General features: G+C 31.9%; 2 protein-coding genes and 1 long non-coding RNA gene across 5 annotated transcripts in view; 1 reads left to right on the top strand and 2 right to left on the bottom strand.

Moving 5' to 3' along the window:
* LOC111639087 (integrin alpha-4-like) overlaps positions 1-8,732 on the bottom strand; it is a 31,350-nt gene extending 22,618 nt beyond the window's left edge. For 2 of the 3 annotated variants that reach the window (XM_023384861.1, XM_023384862.1), the window contains exons 1-6: positions 8,496-8,731; positions 7,900-8,009; positions 7,753-7,829; positions 7,509-7,641; positions 2,885-2,970; positions 2,449-2,497 (exon numbers count right to left, since the gene is read on the bottom strand). In XM_023384861.1, coding sequence (XP_023240629.1) covers positions 2,449-2,497; positions 2,885-2,970; positions 7,509-7,641; positions 7,753-7,829; positions 7,900-8,009; positions 8,496-8,668 — 628 coding nt within the window. In that variant the 5' untranslated portion in view covers positions 8,669-8,731. Of the gene's footprint in view, positions 1-2,448; positions 2,498-2,884; positions 2,971-7,508; positions 7,642-7,752; positions 7,830-7,899; positions 8,010-8,495 lie in introns of all 3 variants that reach the window. The other variant, XM_023384863.1, reaches the window with a different exon arrangement.
* A 2,498-nt stretch (positions 8,733-11,230) lies between these two features.
* LOC111639081 (integrin alpha-8-like) lies at positions 11,231-25,321 on the bottom strand. Its single transcript, XM_023384855.1, has 12 exons — positions 25,179-25,321; positions 23,407-23,538; positions 23,188-23,261; positions 22,688-22,910; positions 22,441-22,604; positions 19,187-19,259; positions 15,194-15,301; positions 14,957-15,121; positions 12,826-12,948; positions 12,667-12,759; positions 12,085-12,204; positions 11,231-11,762 (listed from the first exon to the last, which is right to left on the bottom strand). Exons 1-12 carry the CDS (start codon positions 25,266-25,268, stop codon positions 11,664-11,666), a joined length of 1,464 nt encoding a protein of 487 aa, XP_023240623.1. The 5' UTR covers positions 25,269-25,321; the 3' UTR covers positions 11,231-11,663.
* Positions 16,685-17,053, top strand: LOC111639083. The gene is made up of 2 exons (XR_002759009.1): positions 16,685-16,834; positions 16,996-17,053. It is a non-coding gene; the product is annotated as an uncharacterized LOC111639083 (long non-coding RNA).
* Positions 25,322-26,902: the final 1,581 nt, after the last annotated feature.

The following is a 26,902-nucleotide window of genomic DNA, read 5'->3' as shown; positions in this document are numbered from 1 at the left end:
GAACTTTATATAAATCGTGAATCGACTTTACGCATTATTAGTATAAAATAAAACATACCATTGTTCATTTTTGTTGCTATAAAACTCAACAGACGATCCGAAATAGCTGCCTTGTTTGTTATTTTTAAAAACAATAGGAAAGTTTGTATCTATGTTGTAACACGAAGAGATTTCGGCAACGAATCCAAATATCCAAGTTAAATATATCTGGACCATTGTTGAAAGATTCATGTTCTATGCCATTAATACATAATATTGACTAGTCTTAAAGATTTTTAATTTATAATAAACAAATGCTAAGTATCAAAAGGAAACATTGCATTTAAATTCCGGTCTCACCTCAATGTTTACGTAATCACATCCTGCGTTTATCACGTGCTTGCATCCGTCTTCCATTCCGTTCTCTTAATAAAACGCCTTTATTAAAATACCTAACGTTTATTTTCTACAGTTAAAATTTGAAAAATAAAAACAAATTGTAGTTTATTTTGCACTCTAAATCCTTTCCAAAACAATGTTCGTATAGTTGAAAGTGTATGTTGATAACGATCATAGATTTTATGAAATTGTTATTTGGTATATTGTGCAGAATGCTCTATTGTTACAAGCTTCAAAATGTTAAACAATCTTTCTGGTGCAAGAGTTTTTGCACCGAAGCATTTTGGACCTTGCATTGTGCAGAATGTCCTATTAAATGGGGTTAACTTAATTCTATTTTAAGCAGTGGCGTATAGTTGTAAATATCCAAATAACATAACGTAAATATCTAAACAATAGTTGTAAAAATCTAAATATGTTAGCATTATTGAATAAACCATTAGAAAATAAACTATTGTTTAGCTATTTATATCAAATATCATATTCTTACAAAGTTATCGGTTTTCTATACGTGACACAAGAACATTAACCTGTTTCTATACGATCATGTGACCTTCCTCCTAACGCTAAAACTACATAACTCACCTATCCCTACCACTACTCTCTTCAACCATTAACATTTTTATTTATTTATTACCAAGTCCAGCTATAATTGATAGAATTAATGTGAGAGGTCTTCGTTTTAAGGCCATTTTTTAAATAAATAAAAAAGAATACTAAATTTTAAGTTAATTAGGAATTTTACGCTAAATACAAACAAAAACTTGAGTGTAACAAAAAAATTGAGGAGATGGAAATTTTTTGGAATTTTTTTTTTTTTTTTTTTTGCTTTTACCAAGTTGAAATCTGTAAGAAAATGTATAAAAATCCTATGCAGTTTTTTACTTGCAGACCTGTGTAATAAATATTCTTTCAATTTAGTCAGTCAGTCCTGATGACCATAAAGTGTTTTGGCAGTTTGTTTTTCGTTTTAGTTATAAAATTTCAAAACATAAAGTGGCAATAGTATTATTGCCTGGTCAGAGTGGATCTTTGTTGAACTTCAGTCAGATGATTCGAAGAGATAGAACCTGGATTCAATTCTGGACTGTATTGGATTGATGGAATAAGGCAGTACAACACGGGCGATTTTTCAAGGAGGAATGCCTTTCGAGACAGCTTTCTTTGGTGCTACTATTTAGGTTTTAGACACGTAAATAAAATCCAGAAAACTCTACATGGCCAGCCCATTGATCAGGCGCAAATTTGTAACTAACTACCAGTATTCAGTGGTGTAATCCGCTCTGCTAATCGAAGGCCGGCTCGACTCTGGATCGGATCCTAAAGAATTTTTCACGAATAGCTTGGTCAGGATATGTCGAAAATCCCGTCTCTCACCAACCAATCGCCCTTTACTAGCCTCGGAGTATCTGTAGTAAAGTCGTTAAAAGTAGTGGCGTATTCTAAAACTTTGAGGCTCCTTGCAAAAGATTTCGAATCTTATACTTGTACAATCTGCTCACTAGTAATAAGTGAATAAAACCACTGAACGCTGATAGTGCGTAGTCGTGCGTTCACACTTGACCACCGACCTGGCCGCGTAGACTTTTCCGGGTTTACTGCGTGTAACAAACACCTTAATAAGGGTCAATTTCTTATAGAAAATTCTCCCTGTGGGCGCTGCCATTTGGCAGATTGCCCTTAAGTTGCGTTGCCTACACCCATCGCATCTAAAACACCTTTTATATGTACCGTTCGGGTACATATAAAAGGTTTAGATTTGATTCCGGAGAGACCGGAATCAAATCTAAACGGTCGAAAAATCTCGGAAATTTTTCGGGAGTGGTGTCTCCGATATGTAGCCCACTTCTCTCACCACTCGGCCTCCATTGTGGGCCTGGTCGAACCCGCGATGGGTATGGTATAAAAGCTTTTTAATGCGCACAAAGCGAAAAAAATAATAATTAAAATATTTATTAATTTTAAATCCGAACTGAAAAATGTATTGTCAGATATATACTTTATTAAAAATGGAGTATATAGAAATATTCTAAATTATCATCGACTAATAATAAAAATTTCGGGATTTACCTGCTCCTTCAAGTACACCTGGCGCTCCAAAAATTACACTTTCACCATCCTTTAAAACAATGGAAAAAATATATATATATATATATATAATAGGAATAATGTTTCAAAATTTAAATGATTAACCAGTGTTAAGAAAATTAACTAATAAAATATGAGGAATTGTTTTTAAACTGGCAACATGCTTTGAGGATTGACATTCGGTCAATGGAAGTGAATGGAGGATTGACGCTCGGGTTTCATCTGTTCTTGGGAGCGTAAATCCTCTATTGAAGTCATGAAAGTCTGCAAAACAAATATAAAATTTTCAATCTCTCGTAAAATTATGTAAAATACTATAGTTATATGGCCAAAAGACACTCTCACTACGGAACTTCATCAATGTTGCCAGAGTAAAGAAAGTTAACTCGCTAAGTTCGCTAAGTTAAGTTCGACTCACTTCCGTAAATGATGCAGAGAAGCCAGCTACACCATAAGCATAATTGTTGAATGTGTAGTTGGTTCCCTTTTTTCGTTTTGTTTGACCTAAAAATAAACATAGAGTCTATACATATATGGTTTTTGGGAGCGGGATTAAAGAGAAAACTGAGTGGTTCAGTCCATTCGTGCTTATACATCACTTAACTGGCAGGGTCGTCTAGAAAGAGGAGCAGAAAATTTTACTGACCAAATAAAATAATAAATAATCGAATTAGTTTAATACAGTATTCAGATTAAATGCTTATAATCATAAATAAAATGTAAATATAGAAGTAATTGGTGGTAATTATATGAAATTGTGGAATGGGGGGTTTCTGAGTAATAAAGCGGGAAGCGGGACAGATGTTGTTAAACGACGATCATTGATCTCTGGTGATCAATTGAGGATATTATTGAACACGTTCCAATATCATTTGAATCTTGTCAAGCAATTTTAAAAGATCATTTGGGCTTACGGTGCGTCGCTTCTCGAGTCGTCCCGAAAATGTTGAACTTTTTCCAAGAACAACGTGTTCGAGTGGCTGAGGAAATGCTTTCTCAATACAAATCGTTCTAAAAACGCATCATTACGGATGTAATGGTGCGTTTTACGAAACATGGATCTAAGCTTTTGACACCGAAATAGCTCAAAAATCGAGTGAATGGCATTCGAAAGCAGTGGCGGCCTTAGGGGGTGGCGAGCAGGGCAATCGCCCGGGGCCTCGCTCTTGGAGGGGCCTCGCGCAACAACCAAGTAGAAAAAAGTTGATATTTAAAACTTTTTATTTTATCCTTGGCTATTAGTTATAACAATAAAATAAATTTAATTTATAGTACAGTATATATTAATATTAATAAGTGCCTACTATTTCAATTCACATACTTTGCACAAAGGACAAGGGCCTCGCAAAGATCTGCCGCCCAGAGCCTCGCAATGGATAAGGCCGCCGCTGTTCGAAAGCTAGGCCGAAAAGATCACGTCAAAGTCAGTCAAAAATCAAGATCGTGTTGATTGTTTTTTTCGATTGTCCTGGTGATGTGCATCACGAATTCCTTTCGACTGGCCAAACTGTCAACAAAGACTATTATTTCAGCATTTTGCGTGGTTTGCGTGAAGCAATTCGTAGAAAACGACTAGATTTGTGGCGAAAAAACTCGTGGATTTTGCACCATGATAATGTACTGTACCTGCTCATAATGCTCTTGTTATTCGTGAATCTGACTATACGATTCCGCAAGCTCCGTATTCACCCAATATGGTACCGTCTGACATTTTCCTGTTTTTCGACTAAAATTTCCGCTTCGTGGTCATGGTTTTGAGTTAATTGATGCCATAAAACAAAATTCGTTGCGAGTCCCGAAGGGATTCCACGACAACGATTTTAAAGCATGTTTCGAGGATTGGAAAAATGTTAGCATAAAGCATAGTACTCAATTGCGGCAACAAACAACGGAAACTGTTGCCGTTCCGTCGTCTTTCCGTGTCGCGTGTACTCACATGCGGAAATTACCCTACAATTAAAACGCGCCATCTGCCAGCCGTAAATATAATCAAACTACTACAGTAGGTAGGCTACGTGCCAGTAGTGGAAAATGGCGTCTATCGGGATTGCTTTGTTATATCAATTAATTAAACTTTTTAAGTTTGCATTCGATCTTATCGCAAATTAAAACCTCAAAAACAAATAATTTGAATAGGAAAAATATTCTAAATCGTCGAAAGTTAGGAATATCGAATACTTTCATCGCCGAATTATGATTACTCCATTCCCAATACTTTACACAGTAAGTACGTCTATTTGACATAAATTTAAATCGGATAGTAATATAGCGTATAGACAGGGGCGCCGCTAGCTGTTTTAACGCCCGTGTGCAATACCGATTATGCCGCCCGTGTGCAATACCGATTATGCCGCCCCCTGTTTAACTACGACTACCTACGCCGAGGTTGCCAGAAAGGCTGTTTAGTGTTGTCTCATAAGGGTGTGAAAAAAGAAAAGAAATACTTTACAGAGAAAAACTATTTATTATTACTAAGTTATTTTTGTTTACTTAAATGTAAAACCATATAAATATTTATCTACAGAAATTGAACTCTTCTTGCCTTTATGTTTGCGAAACCTGCTATCAATTTTTTTTGTATCCAAGCTGTCTAAGATTTCGTGCTCAATTGAAACTATAGCTAAATTACTTAGTCTTTGCTGGTGCATTGTTGATCTTAAATAGTTTTTTTTTTTATAATTTTTAACTTTGAAAAGGACCTTTCACCAAATGCAACTGAAACCGGCAATGTAAGTAATATTCTTAGTGCTATTGCTGTGTTCGGAAATGTTGAAATTAAGTCATCAATAAAAAAGTATTGTAATAGGGTTTGTGGATCATTAGATTGGTTTTCTGGAAAATGCAACTTTAAAGTATTGATTTCATTAAACAAATCAATACCATCAATGTCTGTTTCACTACTTGAATCGTCTTTAAGTTTCAGATTTAAATCCCAACCAAGTTAAAATATCATTAATTATACTTAGACCCATGTCAGAAGAATTATTAACAAAATAATTGCAATTTGATATGCGATAGAACTGTTCGAATGCGTACAAGTACAAATTGAGAAGGAAGCTCTGTGGGGATTCCCTATTTTCGCCAGTCCTGTCAACTTCTGTCATAGAGCACGACTATGGGTACTTGGCCTTTCGGGCACCGCCGATGGTTCAACCTGCCGACAAACGTTTCGCATTGCATCTTAATTTTATCCATGCGAAGACATTTCTTATGCTATAAGTAGGGTGGGTATTATGACAATGACTTTGAATAATTCGTGACCGATCGCTCGATTTGCCGCCCCCTGGACGTGCCGCCCGAGTGCGGTGCACGCCTTGCACGCCCGCTTACGGCGGGCCTGCGTACAGATGAAATACGTTAGCGTATTAGTGTACAAATAAAGCTTTTTAGCTTGCCGACCGCCATAGTTCGAATGCTATCGTCCCATGTGATCTTTATGACGATATTGCTAAACGGCCTTCCTATAAGGGGATGCAGTCAGTGTAACAACTTTATTTCGTTTATTTAATGTAGTTTCAATACACTTGGTGAACATAGCATTTTTTGTATCATTGATTTTACAGGTATCGTAGTACTTTTGCAAAAATAGTCCTAAAAATGCTACTATTAATTAAGTTTCGTTAATGGTATAATTTGAGGAAGCTATTGCGTTGCATAAATCGTGGAAGAATTCTTGTTCATTTTAAGTGCTTGAACCAGCAGCTGTTGAATCTAAAATAGTCTGTAGAATACTTGTTGTACCTGTACATTTTTTTCAGGTTTTTCTGATAAATAGCGGTTTTCACATGCTGTGTAATCCATTTTTTTGCGGGCCATTTTTGCAAGCCCATTATGGGTTCGGCCAGGCCCACAATGGGCTGCCGGGTGATGAGGGACGAGGCCCGACATATCCGAAAGGACCACCCCCCGAAAATTCCTGGGGATTTTTCGACCCGTTCGGATTTGAGCCCGGGTCCCCCAGAGCGGTAGGCTGCCACCTTGACCGCTCGGCCATCCGGCCGCATATTTAGGATTTAATTATTTCAGTCGAAGCGGTAGGCTGCCACCTTGACCGCTCGGCCATCCGGCCGCCAATAAACCAATTGTACTGTAAAATAAACAGGCACAGCCTTCTCACTGAAATTGTAAGTTTTTTTTATTGTAGTGTAGGACCTACAAACGCTTATCTTTTTCTTTTACCCGCGACCCCCATGTATGGCTTTGCGTCCCCCTGAGGGTCGTGACCCACAGGTTGAAAAACACTGATGTAGAGCACACATTGAAGTCAGAAACTGTAACGTTTATATACTAAGACAAATAAAAAGCTATGTAAAAACCTGGCAGCGATGCTTCGGATTATGTTTGTAGTGGCAATTGAATATTCCTTGGACGCATGTTGTACCATATGTAAACAATTACTGATGCCTCGACACCACTCAGCTGGTCCTTCAGTACTTGTAAACACAACTTCATCTAATTTTATAAGTGTTTGCTTAATTAAACTGCTTTAGGGGAATTTCTAACCTTCAGACGGGAAAACTCTCTCTGAGATAACCTTGATAAATCTTTAGATGGAGGTACAGAAAGAAAACAATATGCCTTACAAAATTTTTTACTACCTGAAGCATCCTGCTTTATTGGGAAAACCCTGAGAGGGAGTTAGTTACAACTGCAGGGTTTAGAAATAAAGTTATTCCTCCAGAATTTGTTTCTGGAGATATTTCAGGATTTAGAACAAAGCTATTTTTTATATTTTAGAATTTAGCCTCATCTGCGATACAGAGAACATTCTAAAACTCTCCCAGCAAATTAATAGAATCAAATAAATGAATTAAGTCAATCACCAGGAGTAAAATCTGTTATATACAAACCATATTGTGGATCTATAATATAAGAATAGTGCATTATAGATTTTTAGTTTATTTTAAAACATGTAATCACCAAGTATCATTAGCTCAAATTTTAATTTGGTGGGATATTATTGATGTTTTTAAAATTCCATTCGGCACGCTTGCTACTGAACCACTAAGTTAATAAAATAAAATTAAAATTTTTACTAATACCATTATTTCCTTCTTCACGGAGAAGAATTTCGCTTTTTTGATATGTCTTTTTGTTGTAATCGATAAAATAACAAAGACCGTTTGGAAAATAACCTATTTTTCGAATGTGTTTCTTCCACAAATGGCCACAACTCTTAGAAAAAATATGTATTAATGTGTTTAAAAAATAAATGCATACTTATTTTTATTTATTATAATTAAAATTAATTATATAATAATTATCGAATGCCAAATTTATACCTACCACAAATCCACGATTTGAGGGATGAACAGCCAAACTAATACCCAACATCATGCTATCGTTTTTACCCTTTACTTTAGCTTTTAAAGCAATTTTAATATAAAATTTTAATGTTTTAAATAACATTAATTAATAAAAAAAACAACTCACGTGAACTTTTTAACGAAATTTCTTGACAGTTTTTCGAAATGGAACATTGATATAAAACACCTACACGATATATACCAGAGGAATTTGCTTTGGGTGCACCGATTAATACCCTAAAATATTATTTTTACAATATATTATTTACTGTTAAATGTTGAGATCTCAAGTATAATATATTAATTAATCGATTAAAATTTCCGAATTTGTCAAATGACGTTTGAAGCGGGTGCTTAAAAAAATAGGTTGCACATTGATGGAGAACTACGCAAAGGACAACCTGCCATTAGAAATCTGGCATAACAAGTTATTTCCACATTAGTGTTAACATTTTTTGAAGCACTATCTATAACAGGGCCGCCCAGAGTGTAACGGGAACCTCCGACGAAGTACAGGGAACCTACAGTAAATTAAATTATTAAAGAAAATAAACGGAAAAAGAACCGTGTATAGAGGCCCTTACTTCCTCGGAGCGCAGAGAAATTTGTTCCTTTTACCCCCCTCTGGACATCCCTGCTGTAAAATAAAAAATCTCGTACAAACCGAACTTTATATAAATCGTGAATCGACTTTACGCATTATTAGTATAAAATAAAACATACCATTGTTCATTTTTGTTGCTATAAAACTCAACAGACGATCCGAAATAGCTGCCTTGTTTGTTATTTTTAAAAACAATAGGAAAGTTTGTATCTATGTTGTAACACGAAGAGATTTCGGCAACGAATCCAAATATCCAAGTTAAATATATCTGGACCATTGTTGAAAGATTCATGTTCTATGCCATTAATACATAATATTGACTAGTCTTAAAGATTTTTAATTTATAATAAACAAATGCTAAGTATCAAAAGGAAACATTGCATTTAAATTCCGGTCTCACCTCAATGTTTACGTAATCACATCCTGCGTTTATCACGTGCTTGCATCCGTCTTCCATTCCGTTCTCTTAATAAAACGCCTTTATTAAAATACCTAACGTTTATTTTCTACAGTTAAAATTTGAAAAATAAAAACAAATTGTAGTTTATTTTGCACTCTAAATCCTTTCCAAAACAATGTTCGTATAGTTGAAAGTGTATGTTGATAACGATCATAGATTTTATGAAATTGTTATTTGGTATATTGTGCAGAATGCTCTATTGTTACAAGCTTCAAAATGTTAAACAATCTTTCTGGTGCAAGGGTTTTTGCACCGAAGCATTTTGGACCTTGCATTGTGCAGAATGTCCTATTAAATGGGGTTAACTTAATTCTATTTTAAGCAGTGGCGTATAGTTGTAAATATCCAAATAACATAACGTAAATATCTAAACAATAGTTGTAAAAATCTAAATATGTTAAACTTAATAGTCATTTGTTTTCTAACTAATTCGTTTTAGGACCAAGTGTCCTCAGATATTTCCAAAATTTACAACTTTTCGGTCACTCTCGTCGAACTGGAAAAATTTCTGTCTTTATTACATTAATAATACCAAAAAATCAGTCGCCACTGCACTCGGCTAGAGATGGTTCGGTTAAGCTTTTAAGTAAAATTCCGGCTCTTTCATCGGGGTTTTATTTATATCCCCAATTCCCTAATCGGTTAATTATTTAACTACTTCTTAAATAGAAATAAGTCGAACCGGTTACATTGTACTCGAATATTTGTAGTCTCGGGAAAAAAGTGGAAAGACACTTTTTATGACAAACGGATACATAAATCGTAAATGTAAGGAAAATAAATTCTAGAGCTTTTTCTGTACCTGGTGCATCTCTCTCATTCATTAAATTTACTTGTAAATGACGCTGTCAAAGTAACAGTTAATTTTTTAACATTATACAAGAATTGTACACGTTTTTTTCTATATCCCCTTAGGGATGGGACATACGAAATCGTAATATCACCGGTTTAAGATTGAAATCCGTGAGTAATATAAAATCGGAGAGCGGAATAAAAATATCAAATATTTTAATGGATTTTTTAAAACTCCTGTCAACTATACAGAACTATCATAAAAACATACCAGTAAATTCTTATCGGTTGGATCTACTCGTTCTTATCGGTTTAATCTACTCGTGATTCACGTAATCGGGCGAGGGTGGCCAAATATCTAGGGGCTGGCGGCTAACAGCCCAGAACCGGTCCTGGATAGAATTTGATGCGGTATACGTGTAGCATCCACTCGAGATCCTAGGCTTCCACCGGCTAAACCGGGTGAGGTTGGTGCTCTGTAAAGCGCGTGCGCGAATCTGGCTTTTTGGATGCTGACGATACAGCGCTTCCAATCCGACACTAATATTCGAATATACAATAGCAATCTTATCTTTTTTTCACGTGCTATACATAATGCGGCTATAATAAAATATTGTGCGATTATTTTCATATAATTAAAATTAATATTTATTTATTTTTTAGAAAATACAAGGGAAGCGGCGCATCCACCGCTTCCAATGACGGCACGCCACTGATTTTAAGCAAGCCCGATGCTTTATTGATAATTAAACGTAATTTATCAATAAAACATTAAACACAATAAAATGTTTTGAATTTGTCTACTTTACAGTAATTTACAAGGTCTGTTCAAAAAGTATCGGACCTTTTTTTTCCGCGTAAACCAATGATGCACGAGAGGCCTCCTTCGGTGAAGTTGTGGAGGGGACAGTCATGCACAGCCCTGAATTTTTTCCCGCCTGCAGGAAGTGTCAGTTGTTGGTAATCGGCGTATGAGTGAGGTCATGTAGTGCGCTCTCGTCGGATTCCACTAAGCTGGAAAATTACTGAACAATGTGAGCAGCGATATTACATCAAATTTTGCCAAAAACCTTGGCGATACCCAAGCGTAAACCATTCGAAAGATTCAGCAGGCTTTCGGGGACGATCCTCGAGGCCAAAAAAAGCGCGGCAGGTCCGCAGCAATATCAAAGGACATGTTGACAGTTTTTTCGACTCTCGTGGAGTGGTGTGTCCAAACCATCGCAAAGGAGTACTACTAGGAGGTCCTTCGTCGTCTTTCCGATACAGTGCGACAAAAACGACCGGATCTGTGGTCGATCAAAACTTGGCAGCTCCATCGTGATAACGCATCCGCCCATTCTGCGCATCTGATTCGGGCTTTCGTCGCCAAACACAATACTCCTGTGGTTCGTCACGCTCCGTACTCTCCCCACATGGCTCCGTGTGACCTTTGGCTATTTCCCAAGCTGAAAATGCCGCTAAAAGGAACCCGAATTTAGTCGAGAGAAGACATCGTGCGGAATGCGACGGACCGGCTGATGGCCATTCCAAAAGATGCGTTCCAGCAGTGTTTCCAGCAATGGCAGGAACGCTGGGAGAAGTGTATACATTACCAAGGAGACTACTTTGAAGGGGATTAGGGTTTTGTACCTCAAAGTCAATAAATTTATTTTTGCCGACCAAAGGTCCGATACTTTTTGAACACACCTCGTAGTTATAGGCTAAGACAATTTCAAGAAATGTATTAAACTAATTAATTTATTCAGAAATAAAAGAGACAAAGTGAAGTTTAATAAATTATATTAGAAAATGACTAGAAGGCATATAAATACAGATGAAAACAATCTAAGCTACCTTCTTATTAAAAGCAAACACTTCGATTCAAACTCTCATCATTCCATTAACGATGATCAGTAAAAAAATTCTGAAAAATGTTTGCTCACAATACACAAATGTTAATTTAACATATACATTGTATAAAAACATTTGAATTACAAATTTACAATATATTACAAAATAACAACATGCAAGAACATGTTATTACAATTATGTTTTATGTGGAATTGCCATTTAAAGCTAACGTTTCCTCATTTTCTTCCTCATTTTTCAGTTTTTCCATCTCTTCTTGTTCTTTCCGCCTGAAGAAGCCAGACTGAATAACAGAATAAATATGTTATTTATAGTAATTAAGTTATTACTAATTAATCGAGCTGCACGGGAGAACACAATGGTAAGCGCCATTGCCATCAATTGCTATTGCCATCATCCTGGTGTGATCTTTTGGTACATTTTTAATTATGTCATTATAAAACTAGATCGATTACAAAACACTTTCAGTAAAAAGTTGATTTTAGAATAAATTTATTCAATCAAAATTTTATTTTTGCTGTATTCTAAAATTTTAATTTTGGCATTTACTATTGTATTCCCTCGAGCAGCTCAATTAAATAAAACCAATATTTAGTTTATCATACCTTGTATAATAATGAAAGAAGAACAATTAATAGTAGTAGTCCAACCACTACGCTCACAATAATAATCCAAATAGGGATTTTTTGTTGATGAAGGCCATATTTCTCTAGTGACGTTGCAACCTGTTGTAACAATTTTACAATTTTAACTTTATATATTTTATTAAATTAGAATTGTTTAGAATATAGTTAATAGTCTCAAAAGTACAATTACATTTAGGAAAAAGCCTGAAAATATTGTTTAAGAAGTATCTAAGTAAATAAATTAATAGATTTTTAGAATGAACTGATTAAAAAAGTTAAATGCATTATAATGAGATATTTAAATAGGGTAATGACCGTTGCTGAGAGTGGCCATTGTTTAGAGATTATTTTGTGTGAATTTTCGTTTGACATTCCTGTAAAAACGACCACTATTCAGAAGTGTTAGACACAGTCGAACTTCCAGTAGGCCACCTCTAAACAGTGGTTACTGGAGGTTCAGCTGAATGTAAAAGAAAAAATTCTCAGAAAAATGTTTTCAATTGAATGTAGTTTAATTTAAAGACTTAAGTGAATTTTAGAGTATAAATCTTTACAACTTACAGTTGCTCGATCTTCTCTTACAAACTTTCCATAATTTGCATCTTTAATTGTTACTTTGCCTTCTGATATAAGTACAGTTACATCTTTCTCTCCCTAATAATTTAGAAATTATTTTATTTCATTACATAATTCCTGAAATAAAAAATTCCAAATACTTACAATACTGCTTTGTAAATTGGTTAAATTAATATAGCCACTAATCTGAAACTTTGCGATTTTTTTGGTATCCACAAAAGGTCCCGCACGGCACGATATAGATATACAAACTGCCGTAGTACAATCCTAAATAAATATTAGAAAATAATGTAATATTTCAGTTAATAAATTAATTGTGTTGGATGATAAAATGAAAGTATAACTTGTGAGTAGCAGCACCAGGAGTTCCGCAATTTCGAGAAATGGTGCAGTAAGCATGACCAGCTCATGTTATCGCTAACTTCTCACAAGTTCTACTTTCATTTGATCACTCTGCACAATCACAAACATGAAATTACTGATATTAATTCTAGTAAAACAAATTCATTTTTTCACAAATAGCTCATAATATCGCCAATTTATTCAGGTAAATCTACTTTAGATGACTGGAATATAAGATACTAGCTGTTACCAGCGGCTTTGCCCGCGCAAATTTTGCAAGCAAGCCCCATTTATATTCAATATTTCAACAACCATAGTAATTGTTATATAACACCTACCGCTGAGAATGATGAGAATTGCCGAGAATCAAACGAACTATTTTCAATTTGGTCAATTTTCTAGAACGTTTACAATCATTCTATAATCGAACCAATATGCAATAACAAATTCGAATTTAAAACGGTCCGAACATTTTTAAAATCGAATAGATAAAAATATTTATAACAATGTCTGAAATGTTATTAATTTAATACACCTAAGTACTCGATGAAGACTAAATCCTCTCCCACCCACGGGGGAATTTCGAGAAATCCCTTCTTAGTGTGAATTCCCATGGCATACCCTACAAAAACGCAGATTAATTTTAAAACAAAAAATTGCATCTAAACTAGTACAGTAGAAGCCATTTTTCCAGTTAAGCCTTAATCCTCTCTCTCTCCCCCCGCGGAGGAATTTCGAAAAATCCCTTCTTAGTGTGCGTTTCCATAACGTACCCTAACTGTCTACCAAATTTCACCTCTTTAGGTTAAGCGGCTTGCTCTGGGCGATGATGAATCAGTGAGTGAATGAGTGAATCAGTCAGGACAAGCAATTTTATATATTTAGATAGACGGATTGAAAAGATTAGTATAGTTGTAATTTCGATAAAATAATTAATGATACATTCAAGAAGAGTTAAGTATCAAATACAGTGTCTTCCAAAAAGAATTCCGCCATTTTAAATTATTATAATTATGTTAATTATTATACAAGAACACTGTAATGTACATTAAAACATTAGAATTCGCCCAAATTTTACATTTGTTCGTTACAATTTCTCAATATATACACCTCGTGTCACATGGCACACTCCCAACCAATACAGTGATACCCCGAACTTACGCGATAGGTGGGACCAAGCGATAACCGCGTAAGTCGGGGTATAATTTCGCAATTTGTATAAAACCCAAGTCGGATGTATGTAATAACGGAAATATAAATGTTCTCGTTAATCTTATCTCGTCTTTTGATTCGTTCACGGTTAGAAGAAATCACCACATAGAGTCTCTCAAGTCTCCGTAGATATAACAAACACAGAAATAAATAACACAAAATAAATTGTGGCTATGTGTCGATTCCGCGCGACACGTCTGAGCATGTAAGCCGAACAATAGTGTGGGGGGATTGAGTAATCGAGAGTTGCTTGGCGCTCAAACAAAAGACGAATCGACGAGATTTGAAAATCGCGTAACTCCGGGTTCGCGTAAGTCGAGGTATTACTGTACTCAAATTCTCCCTAAGCTTACTATAGCATATAGCATGTCACTTCTTCCATAGCAGCAACAATTCTTCAGCTTCTGCAGCAACAATTTCTTCAGCAACTTGTGATACACATGACGAGTGATTCAGACTTTATGCAGAACAGAAAACACCTTCTCTGTTACGGAGTCACCATTTTAGTTTATGGTGCTTCCCAGAGGTAAGATATAGACGAGACGTTTGAATACAGATGGGAGATAACTCGACAGTTGTTCTATTCATTGGTGTACATCACATACTTCTCAGATAAGTTAATAATTAACATAATTATAGTAATTTAAAATGGCAAAATTCATTTTGGAACACCCCTGATGTTACTTAACTCTTCTTATAAATATTGTACAAAAATTCTTACCAAATTAATAGTATCAAAATTAGAATGGTCCGCATGTTCTTGATGCGTGTACCGTTTTGAAGATACGTCTCTATGTAAACGTGACAATATTATTTCAGGTTTTACCAGTTTCTCAGTCACTACATCACAAGTTGATGGAACATTATTTGCCGTATCATTACCAATCTGAAATATAAGATGCAATAATTATATTATAGTTACACTAGAAATAATATTTGTGTCTTTAAAATATTTTACCTGTAAAGATGTTAATTCGAGAAAGTCTGGCCCGTCGACAGTTAACTTGATCGGAATTTTTAAGGTCACATCCACAACAGGAATTGGATTTCTTAATTGTTTCGACACCTGTTAAATAATTGATGTTAGAATATGAAACATATACTATATTTCTCTGTGCATTGTTTAATTGTTTCTTTTTGCTTTAATAATATTTCAAATATCATAAGAAGCATTAAGAATTTACTTTCGCAATTTTAGTTTTATAATTTTCTCTTCTCTTCTAGATAGTTCATTTTTATAAATAATTATTAAATTATCTGTTAAATGAACATTGCATGTGGAAGTTCGTACTGTACATTAATGATGAATAAACAGAAAATAAAATTATTGTAGAAAATGTCACAATCCCATTAGAAGCTATTAAAATTTTATAATGAAATTCTAATTTTTAAAATAACAGTGTATTAACTAATTCGTATTGAAATTTGCTATTTTAGCTTATGTTATTTGTCAAACACAGGTCAAACAAAATCAAAATAATTTAATTTATTTTTTGAAAAACTATCGTATTATTTCANTGAGTCAAGCTCAAGCATGATGCATGTTGTAAGCATCATGCTGATTAGTAATATACAAAATATTTGTTAAAATGTACATGTGTAAATATTTATTTAGAAATCTAACATGTAAATAATTGTATGATTCTAGAATATACACTAGTTTATCCCAAAGAATTTGACCTAATTTAATGGTATATTTATCATTACACACATAACTGAAGAGTTTCTGTAAATTCTCTTTATTTTTTAAAATTACAGGAGAAATTAAAATGCTTTTCATTTGAAATTATTTAGAAAAATAAATAAGTAAAACATTTAATACCTTCTTTTTCCAGCAAATTTATTGTTTTCTTTAATGCCCATTATCAGGCAATCATAGAATTGTTATTTTTTTATAAGGTTCCCTGATGATGGGTGTTAGACATCCAAAAACATTAGTGAGGAAACAATAAATTTGCTGGAGAAAGGTGTGAAGTGTTAGTTTAATGAAATCCAGTTGGAATCTGTAGCTTTAAATAAGTGCTTTAGATCTGTAAATAGAAGTGTATCAAGAAATTATGAAGGTTGTTTGAAGTAATAAGTAGATACATTTAGACTTCAAATTATTTTAAAGGTAATTCTTAATTTCTTTTTTAAATTCATACTAAATTAGCTAATTAACAGAATTGAATTTTTGTTCCATTTTCAGTTGAGATGCATAATGCCATGATGAATATATGTTTAATATCAATGCCAAAATTAACAAGAGTATATCGTTTGAAAATATTTATTTTGATGGATTGTAAAATGACGATTTAATAAATACAAATTCAACTCCAAAAAAAAGTTTTTTTTGTATATTATAAATAGCCTTAACTTTAATATACAAAATTGAATTTACTAATTATGTAACATGATTAAGCAATTATTAATTTTTTTATTTTTCTGTAAAATGAAATTGATTTGGTCTTATATTATAATTTAAATTATATATAAAAGATAATTTGATATTTGTTTATATATATATAAAAGTAAAAAAAAAACAATTTTTCAGTTTTATGATTTAGAAGAATTATTTAGAACAGGTGGAAGAGTTCCAGATACAAATTATATATTTCTTGTAAGTGTTTTTTTAGCATATTTCCTATAAATTTATTGTTTATGGCATTAAAATTTTATTTAAAAAATGTTAGTTAACAATAAAAATAAAATAAATTTTTTTATTTGTTAGAGTTTAAATTATTTATATTGTCTTACTAATTACCTTCTAATTTTTTAAAGGGTGACTTTGTAGATAGAGGTTATTATAGTTTAGAAACTTTTACACGATTATTGACATTAAAAGCAAAGTAAGTATTAATCCAGAATAAAATATTTTTATAATAATAATGCTGTTTATACTGTATATTTTGGCAGATAAGACATCACTTGAATCATCAAAAGTGTATCACAAAACCTGAGGGCATGTTATAGGCCAGATACAAAATTAGTTACTTTAAAATTTCACACAAAACAACCATGTAGTTTTCATGACCCACCTTACAACTGCACTATCAATAAACACAGATAAAAGAAATATGCTGTCTCCTCAATGTTTATATGCAATCTGATCATGTGCAGACTACAATGTTTTACAGAAACTATTTTTCTAAACATTGCATACTTGCATCTGTGCATTCTGCATCCTAATGTATTATTCATTTGGTATATATCACCATATTGATGATTGGGTAGCAATCATCAATATGGTGATATATACCAAATGAATAATACATTAGGATAGTTAACAGATCTTAAACACAGATCAGCACAGATGTTTAACAAGATGTTAAACTATCTGCTGATCTTATACAACAGACATGAGCTAAAAGTATCCAATTTAGGATGAAATTTGGTTTTGTTGTCTTGTCTTATTTAGGTTTTCATTATCAGCCAAAATATATGGTATATAATAATGAACTTAGAATAAAAAGATAAAAATTTACTTTAAAAAAATTGAGAGGAGGAATAATATATGAGATCAATGTAATACATTTAGATCTCATACAATGTTAAATAAATGGGAAGAAAAAGATTATTACAACAGATACACAAAAACAAAAGTATCACAAATAACACAATATTGACATATAATTTCAATCTATTTTATCTTCTTTTTAACAAAAATTATTACTGTTTAGAGAACCATTTTATTGAACATTCAGATTCATTTAACATATAAATAAATAATTAAAATATTTTAAAAAAGATCCTGCATATTATTTTGTAATTTGATACTTTTTACCAGCCCCAAAAATACAAGGGGTGTTCAAAAAGTATCGGATCTTTATTTTTCCCGTGTAAACCAATGATGCATGGGAGGTCTTTTTCAGTGGAGTTGTGGAGGGGCCATTCATGCACAGTCCTGAATTTTTTCCCTCCTACAGGAAGCGTCAGTCGCTGGCAGTCGGTTTATGAGTGAGGACATATAGTGAGCGCTTGTCAGATTCCACTAAGTTGGAAAATGACTGAACAATTGAGCTGTGATATTGCATCAAATTTTGCCAAAAGCTTGGCGGTACCCAAGTGGAAACCATATGCAAGATTCAGCAAACTTTCGGGGACGATCCTCAAGGCCAAAAAAAGCGTGGCAGGTCTGCAGCAATTTCAAGGTCATGTTGACAGTTTTTTTTTTACTCCTGTGGTGTATCGTGAGTACGCACCACAAGGCCAAACCATCGCAAAGGAGTAAAACCAGGAGGTCCTTCATCGTCTTTCCAATGCTGTGCGATGCAAACGACCAGATCTGTGGTCGATCAAAACTTTGCAGCTCCATCGTGATAACGCATCCGCCCATTCTGCGCATCTGATTCGGGCTTTCGTCGCCAAACACAACACTCCTGTGGTTCGTCACGCTCCGTACTCTCCCCACATGGCTCCGTGTGACTTTTGGCTATTTCCCAAGCTGAAAATGCCGCTAAAAGGAACCCGATTTTAGTCGAGAGAAGACATCGTGCGGAATGCGACGGACCGGCTGATGGGCATTCCGAAAGATGTGTTCCAGCAGTGTTTCCAGCAATGGCAGGAACGCTGGGAGAAGTGTATACACTACCAAGGAGACTACTTTGAAGGAGATTAGGGTTTTGTACCTCAAAATCAATAAATGTATTTTTGCCGACCAAAGGTCCGATACTTTTTGAACAGCCCTCGTATCATCAACACACAAAGGGAACAGAAATGATGTAACAATTCAGATCTAAAAGTAGTAGACTCAATTTTTACATAGGAGATTAATGTTAAAATTAAAACAAAAAATAAATATGTAAATAAACAAACTCCAACAAAATGCATGAAAACAACAATAATAAAAATAATAACGACTAAATAAAAGCTCAATACTTTTTGAGTCAGTTTTGGTGTAATGATGAAAACAGTTTATTTTTCTGATAATGTTTAACTTTTATTTATAAACTAATAGTTGAAAGAAACTTACAAAATATGTGTGACTAATAGGAATTACTTCCTTATTATCTTCCTGTAAAAATATGAGTTCATTTTCAGCAAATCTGAAATTATAACAATAGTTTAGAAATAAAAATTAAAATATAATTGGGGATTTTCATTTCCCAAAAATATAGTACATTATTAGTTTAATCAATGTTATTAATATATACAATACACATCTCAAAGCCCAAGTTTTAATTCAATATATATAATATCCAACAGTTTAAAATAAATTATATATTGTTCATATCTGTAATTAATTATTTAGTTATGTGAATTTTCTTTGAAATAATCTATCTAAGATATCTATAATATTTGTGTTTAATGCAGATAAATACTGTATATCAATAATCCTAAGAATAATTGTTTTCTTTGAATATTCTGTTGAAGTTTCTATATTTTTTTCAAAATCCAATTAAAATTAACTTGTTGAACCAAAAGTATACCAAATATTTAGCATGTATTACAAAATAAATTGTATCTTCATTATTCATTTCTATAAGATGAAAATAACTTTATAGTATGTAACATATTTAACATTCCTCTAAGGATCAGTTCATTACCATTTATCTAGCTACAGATTCTATAGCCAATATTATTACTTAATAATAAAAAATTGATTGAAGAGTTTCTAACCTGATAACAGTGTCATAACTAGGTAGGTGCAACAGGTGTAAAGGCACAAGGTCGGAAATGAAGGGAATCTCAAAATGGAACTGACAAATGCGATATAATAGCCCAATATAATCTAGTAATTGGTATATTGTGTATGTACAATACATCAGGTTTGAAGATGTTGGTTTATTATTATTTTTCTGTCCCCAAAAAATTAAGAGACCCAAAAATAAAATATTGCACAGGGTAGACAAAAGGTTAGTTCTGACACTGCCTGATGATGATCACTAAAGATGATTAAAAATATTTGTTTATTTATTAAATAGAATTTTGTTGGATTATTATTTATTGGGTATATAAGTTGATTATTCTTAGTTAAACTCTTTCAAAGTTTATAATATTGTTTTGAATTACATGCCAGATAATGTTACAAGATTACCTAACATCCCTATTATATCTCATTGTGTTCAGAGTATTCTGTATACCTTGTGTTTGGAGGTAAACTTTGATAATATTAGCCAGACTGATAATATTACCAATGATTACAATAAGCAGCATCTACTCTATAGTAAAAATCTCAATAAATAATTTATATAAAAATATTTATCATTATAAACTAGATTACCAATTAGACCAACATTTTAAAAGTAAATGTTAAGTTGCTTTTGATTTTAAATAAGAATTAATTAATTAAAACAAATACATTAGACTCCCATTTTAACATTTCTCAATTTAATCCTTACCCTAATTTTATGTTCATTTTTAATTGTTCCAACTTCTATTGCTCCATAAAAACTATAGAATTTAGACTTAAATTTAGCATTTTTCAATTTTATGTTGAACTTGATTTTAAGGAAGCTCTTTTTTTAATCACACAACCCAAATGTGATTTCAATTTAACATTCACAGGAAAAAAGTGTATTGAGTAATTTTTGTGCCCTGATTTTTTTTGCTTGCTGCATTCTCACACAAGCTAAAAAGGATCTGGATTAAAGACTAATTTACATTATACATTAGCATTCTGAAATACTGTACAATGAATATCAATAATTGATAATATAACATTGTTATATATTAATTAATGTGTATATATTTACTCAAAATGTAATAAAATGTGTAATAAAAACTTATTGCCAGACAGGAATAAATCATTAATGAACTAGAGGGGCAAGCTGAATAAAATTGCCAGTGGTATTTTTTTCTTTTCTAGCCAGCACTAGACCCATTATCTACAGTCCAAGTATAAAAAATGTAACAGTTATCTAAGTTTATGTGATGAAAATGAAAACATATATATATATGTTTTCATTTATATATTTATTTATATTGTTTTCATATATATGGATTATATATATACACACTGCATATATGACTTTGACTATTGCATTTTGATTGTGATTAACATTATTGTTGTTATTATTCCATTCATTTCCATCACCTAGTATAATATGAATTTAAAAATGTTACAAATAAATTTTTATTTTAGAAATGTAATAGAAGAAATTACTATGTGTAAATTAGTGTTTCCACCAGGCTGGTTTTTAAATTCATGGTCCAGATTAATTATCAATTTGACCAGTTTTCGTAGAAATTGTGAAACTATGATGAAACAAATAAATTTATAAAAATATTTGAGAATATTTTATTTTAACAGTTAAAGACTAACTTCACACCTCTGCCCAAACTTATCCCTAGGCTAAGAGTGACAGAACATGTATTTTTAAAATTCTAAATTGCAAATATTAGGTTTGTTCCAACACAAGTCCCTAACTGGTTTAAAACTGGCATGCCCATTGTTCAGTTCTTGGCTGTAAAATGACATTGTGCATGTCTCGTATTTATATTATATATTGTATTAGATACAATTATCTTTTGTAACTTAATATTATTAATGTTCGTATGTGTTATTATTTATTATTCTTATTTTTATTTTGCAATTAATATCAACATTGGACTGTTATTAATTATTTTTGGATACGCCACATATGATTATTGTATTACTTTAATATAGTGGTTCTCAACCTTTCTGATGCCATGGAACACCATTCATATACTTTTTATTACAAGGAGCATTAGCATCAATACATTCAAAAATTGATAAGCAATTTGTTGTTTACTATTCTCAGGAAACAACGAAGCAATAAACTAATAAACTTTAATATATTGAATAAAATAGAAACATGGAATTATCTACGAATATAGTAATGGGAATAAATTTGAATAAAAACTTTAAAATCTTTTCTTTTATGGAACATCGAGGTAGGTTTGTGGAACACTGGTTAAGAACCACTGCTTTAATAATATATTATGTACACATTTATCTTCTAATAAAAAAAAAATATTTATTTTTTACTCATAATAAAAAAACCTAATTTTTTTCATTTCTAAGTATAACATCCTAATTTTAAAATGTCCGATTCAGCAATTTTGGAAAGGTGGCAAATTCTGGTGTAAATATTAATTTCATTCATCACAATTGAGTTTTTTAATCATGCTTTTCCCAAAATATCTATTTTAAGTTTGTTTCTATTTTAAACTGAAATCTACTGGTCTCTGAGAAAATGTTATATAGAGGTTGTACTGCAAATAATTTTAATTGAGTTCAATTCTTAGGAAATAAAATCTTACCCTCTAATTTGAATATCAGCTGCAAATATCACTGGTATTGTAACAGTATAGAAGTTATCAGAAGGATTAATTTCTTTACTTGCAGTTTCTATCCAAAATTCAAAAACCAATTTATCAACTGGTTTTGAAAGTCTAGAAGTATCCATTTTCAATTGAAAGATATTCTAATTAAAAAATAAAGATAATAAATATTTTATTCTTTTATATATAAAAATATTATATAAATTTATTGATAAAGAATAAATACTGGACTATCAGAAGTGAGAGGATTCCCAACATTGCATAATAAAGTATAATTTTCTGCATTCTGATCTTCTGAAGTACTTGTACATTCTGCTTGATTGATCATCATAACATCTTCAGGTAATTTTATAAATATCGTAGAATTATATGCTGGTTCACCCAAGTTTTCTGCCTTTACTTCCATCTCCAAAATATTATTTTCTCCAATTACAAATCGTTCAACTTTACTAAAAAGTAAATTTAAAAAATTTATTTTGAATATAATACAAATAATACAGTGTGATTCAATTGGGACTGAACATTTTGTTCAATATCTCATGATTGCATAACCACATTTGAATAACATGTAATATAAAGTTTATCTTGGTTGACTTCTTTGTAATGAAATAAAAAACCCATTCTGTGTTTCATTGTCATCTATTCATTTTATATAGAGATATTTCACATAATAAGTGTTCAGTCCTGAGCGAATCAACCTGCATATTATATCGACTTTATACAAACCTCAAATATTTTACAGAAAGCTTTAAATCACTCAAACATTCATTATCATCCCCACAACCATTCCAGAACATAACCTATTAAATAAATAATAATAATATTTTAGTTTTTATAAAGTAAAATATTAAAAAAATACAGGACAAGATATATATTTAGTTTTTGATAGTGTATTTATTTATTACATTTAATATATAAAATTTTCCTATAGAATTGAAAATCTACCTCTTTAGTAATAGTATTAGTTGCAGTTGCATCAATGACGGGACAGCTTTTGCAAAACTGTGGAACCTCTGGTTCCTTTAAATTATATGTCAGTTGAAATTTTATTGGAGTAATTAAATCTTGAATATCATCCTATCAAATAAAAATTTATTTTAAAATTTAAATAAAACATTAAACTAAAAAACAGTAAATAATAAAATTATATTTATTTTTTTAATCATTAAACCTATCACCAATAATATATTCTTATATATAACAGCCCATCAGTGGCCAAGCAGTTCCATTCCCTGAACACTGGGAGTTCAGTTGTGGGTTCGCGCCTCACCAGGACGAGCCATGTGGAGTTTACTAGATTTTCTGTAATGCCTGAATAGGGACCAGTTACCCTTAAAAAGACCCCCCCGGAAGGCATCCCCTAGGCAGATCGCCCAAGTGTTGCATTACCATAATTTAACAAATAAACAAACTTATATATAACAAATTATATAGATTATTTTTAGATGAATAAATTGTATTTGATAAATATGAAACACTCTTTACATTTATAGTTTTTGCTGTCTTCAGTTTTATTCAGAAATATTATTCTGTACTATAATATTAATTTTGTACAAGTTTTGAAAACCATTTGGCTTTCTAAATGGATGCAACTAGTAAGCAGGCAGGGCATGTGCCACAGATGCTTGATAAGGGGTAGCAATAGTAGGTGGATTAAGATTTCAAGAGCTCATAGGCACAGAAGTTTAACAGTCTAAATATTGTAATTTTACATCGTCATAAACTAATTATGTCTATCTTTAGCTAAATAATTATTTATAAATTACGATATAAAATTGTATTGGTAAAATTGCTTAATTTTTCTCTAATTTTGGAGAGTCTGAGACTCAAGACCCTTAGACTTGTGCCTTGTTGGAAATCTGGCATTAAGCACTGAAGAGAAGCAAGGACAGTTTTACCATTAGGAGAACCTTTGGTTTCCAAGGTACAGGATCACCAGCCTTATAAACAAATAAAAGACAAATTCTTAAATCTCTTCAATTTTTTAATTCTAGCAAAACACTGTTTACCATGTGTGGTTATTTTATAGGGAAAAGAACCATTATGGGCCCTTAAGTTTTCTTCTGGCATAGGAAAAACTTTTCAGCTCCCCCTGTTGACAACTCTGAACCTGAGGTGCTAAGCTCTTCCAGAGCTCCTTTTAAAGATAGTAGAGTAAGGGAACTCTGATTTCTTGCACCCAGCTTCAAGTAAACTTTATATCATCCTGATATTTATCACTGTAATATTTATATAGTAAAAATTTGCAGCTTTTTTTTATTTTTATTAAAATTAACTTTATTGTGACTCTTACATCTGCTGTGGTCCAGGTTAGTGCCTTATACACCTGTTCCTAGTTATGGCCAAACAATCAAAAAATCCTGGATTATATAGTGATTTTTAATTATACCAAGAGAAAATAAAACTTTACATATGATATTAATGTTAACTTGTTAAGCATATAGGAGATTGTGATATAACTGGTTACATGAGGAAAGAACAAAGATTACACAAAACATTAGACACAACTTTGTCTAATAGGAGGACAGTGCTAGAAAAAAGGGAGAATAAAAAGATCCCCATGACTAAGGGGTTGTAACAAGTGCCACCAACCTTTTATTACATAATAGAAAATTTGTTGAAAAGTTGTCAGGACAAAATACGACCTGCACATAGACATTACATTCACTAACAACTTCATTGTATTCTAACAATTAAGATGATAGCATTTTACTTACCATAAGATATACCATTTGCATTTTGCAATTTTCTGTATTTTCCAGAAGTGTTATCTCAGATTCTATTTTTTGAACATTTTTGTCTTCCATAAAATAGGCTCTTGGAACATAGGTTTTATATTTATCAACTTCCAATTCTATTTTCATTGCTTCAGAAACAATTTTATAATTTTTGCTATTTGGATTATTTCTTTATCTGCTTGAATTATATTTTGAATATCTAATGAATCGATAATAAAGTTGTAAAGTTGTTCTATNATATTTAAGTTGAAAACAAGATACTTCTTTTTGATTAGTTTTACATTTAGTTGCAGTAGAATTTATTAAAATATGCTGGATGTCAAATTCCATTCTTGCATACACAGATATAACAGGATGAGATCTAAATAGATAAAAATTAAAGTATATAAAATCCATTAAGTTAAAAATGAAATAATTTGAAAGTGGTTTTCAATGAAAAGAAAATGCATACCTTAAAAGTAATGCATTAGCTGTATCATATGCTCCAATCAAAATATCTGTAAAATTTCAAAAATTAATCATTGCTTTCTTATAAGTATGTAATAATGCTTCAAAAAATTCAATTTAACAAAATTTTCCATTTAAATAATTTCTATAAAAAACAATTTGAAATTTATAATTTTTTTATTAACATAATCAGGATGGTTGAAAGTTTATTACCCTGATAAGTTTATTTGAAGCTACAAATTTATATTTTATCATTCATTTCAGATGGTTGACACAAGCTCCTATAGTTTAAAAAATGGCTCATTGCAAGTGTTTAGGCTCAAGAATGTCCTCAAATTGTCTTGTATTGTGACAAGGCAATTTGAGGACATTCTTGACAAGACAAAGTGTGTTTCTACTAAGGAGTGTGTCATACATCAACAATGATAGAAAATCAAATAATTGAAGGAAGCTGTTGTATTAGCCTTTATCCAAATCAATAAGGTTATGCTTCAATAAAATATCTCACAGAACTTGACACTGGATCATTTTGTGCCACTAAAATAATGGAACTCTTACTGATAAATTTGATGTTTAAACAACAATGTAAAAAATATAACAAAATATATAACAAATATATCTACTTATGCATTACCTCATATTTATTCTACTGAGGTTACATTATATTATATTTTATTCAGGGGATGACAAGAATTAAACCATTCAAAAGTTTGCAAAAAATATTTGAATTTTTATTGTTTTCTAAAAATTACATATAGTTGACTCTAAAATTTTCATAGAATTGATTTTAAAAATTTAACAAAATTAATTATCCGATTCATGCAGAGTATGAAATAATTAAATTTTTATCATTTAATGATTTTGATTATGGTACAAGTTTCATGAAATTCTTTAGCAGCTTAGGGGAGATCGGGGCAAGATCGGCATGTTAAGCTTTACTTAAATTTTGTGTAATAAATACTGCTGTAAACTGAAAAAAAAGCTTTGCATATTGTCTATTGGAATGTTACCTTACTATAGAACTGGTTAAAATCAGTTTGGAAATAAAAATAATTAAAATAATTACAACTTTACAAGAAGAGAGAAATTGACGAAGTTGCCCCGGGTATAGGGGCAAGATCGGCAACTTCTCTCTTTTTGTAAAGTTGTAATTATTTTAATTATTTTTATTAAAGTTGCCCCTGGTATAGGGGCAACAGTAATGGGGCAAGATAGGCACGTATATAAAATTATGTTATTAACAATGTATAAGTTGG

This window comes from Centruroides sculpturatus, unplaced genomic scaffold (assembly GCF_000671375.1).
Source record: "Centruroides sculpturatus isolate CEXI.00-Female unplaced genomic scaffold, Cexi_2.0 scaffold1274, whole genome shotgun sequence".
Taxonomy (NCBI): Eukaryota; Metazoa; Arthropoda; class Arachnida; order Scorpiones; family Buthidae; genus Centruroides; species Centruroides sculpturatus.
The sequence above is the reverse complement of the archived record's forward strand: the minus strand, read 5'-3'. Positions and strand labels throughout refer to the sequence as shown.

Coding starts and splice junctions, on each gene's coding strand:
- LOC111639081 (XM_023384855.1), bottom strand. CDS start 25,268: ATGGAAGACAAAAATGTTCAAAAAATAGAATCTGAGATAACACTTCTG. Junction 23,262..23,406: donor CTAATACTATTACTAAAGAG/GTAGATTTTCAA, acceptor TTTATTTAATAG/GTTATGTTCTGGAATGGTTG. Junction 22,911..23,187: donor CTTTCTGTAAAATATTTGAG/GTTTGTATAAAG, acceptor TTTACTTTTTAG/TAAAGTTGAACGATTTGTAA.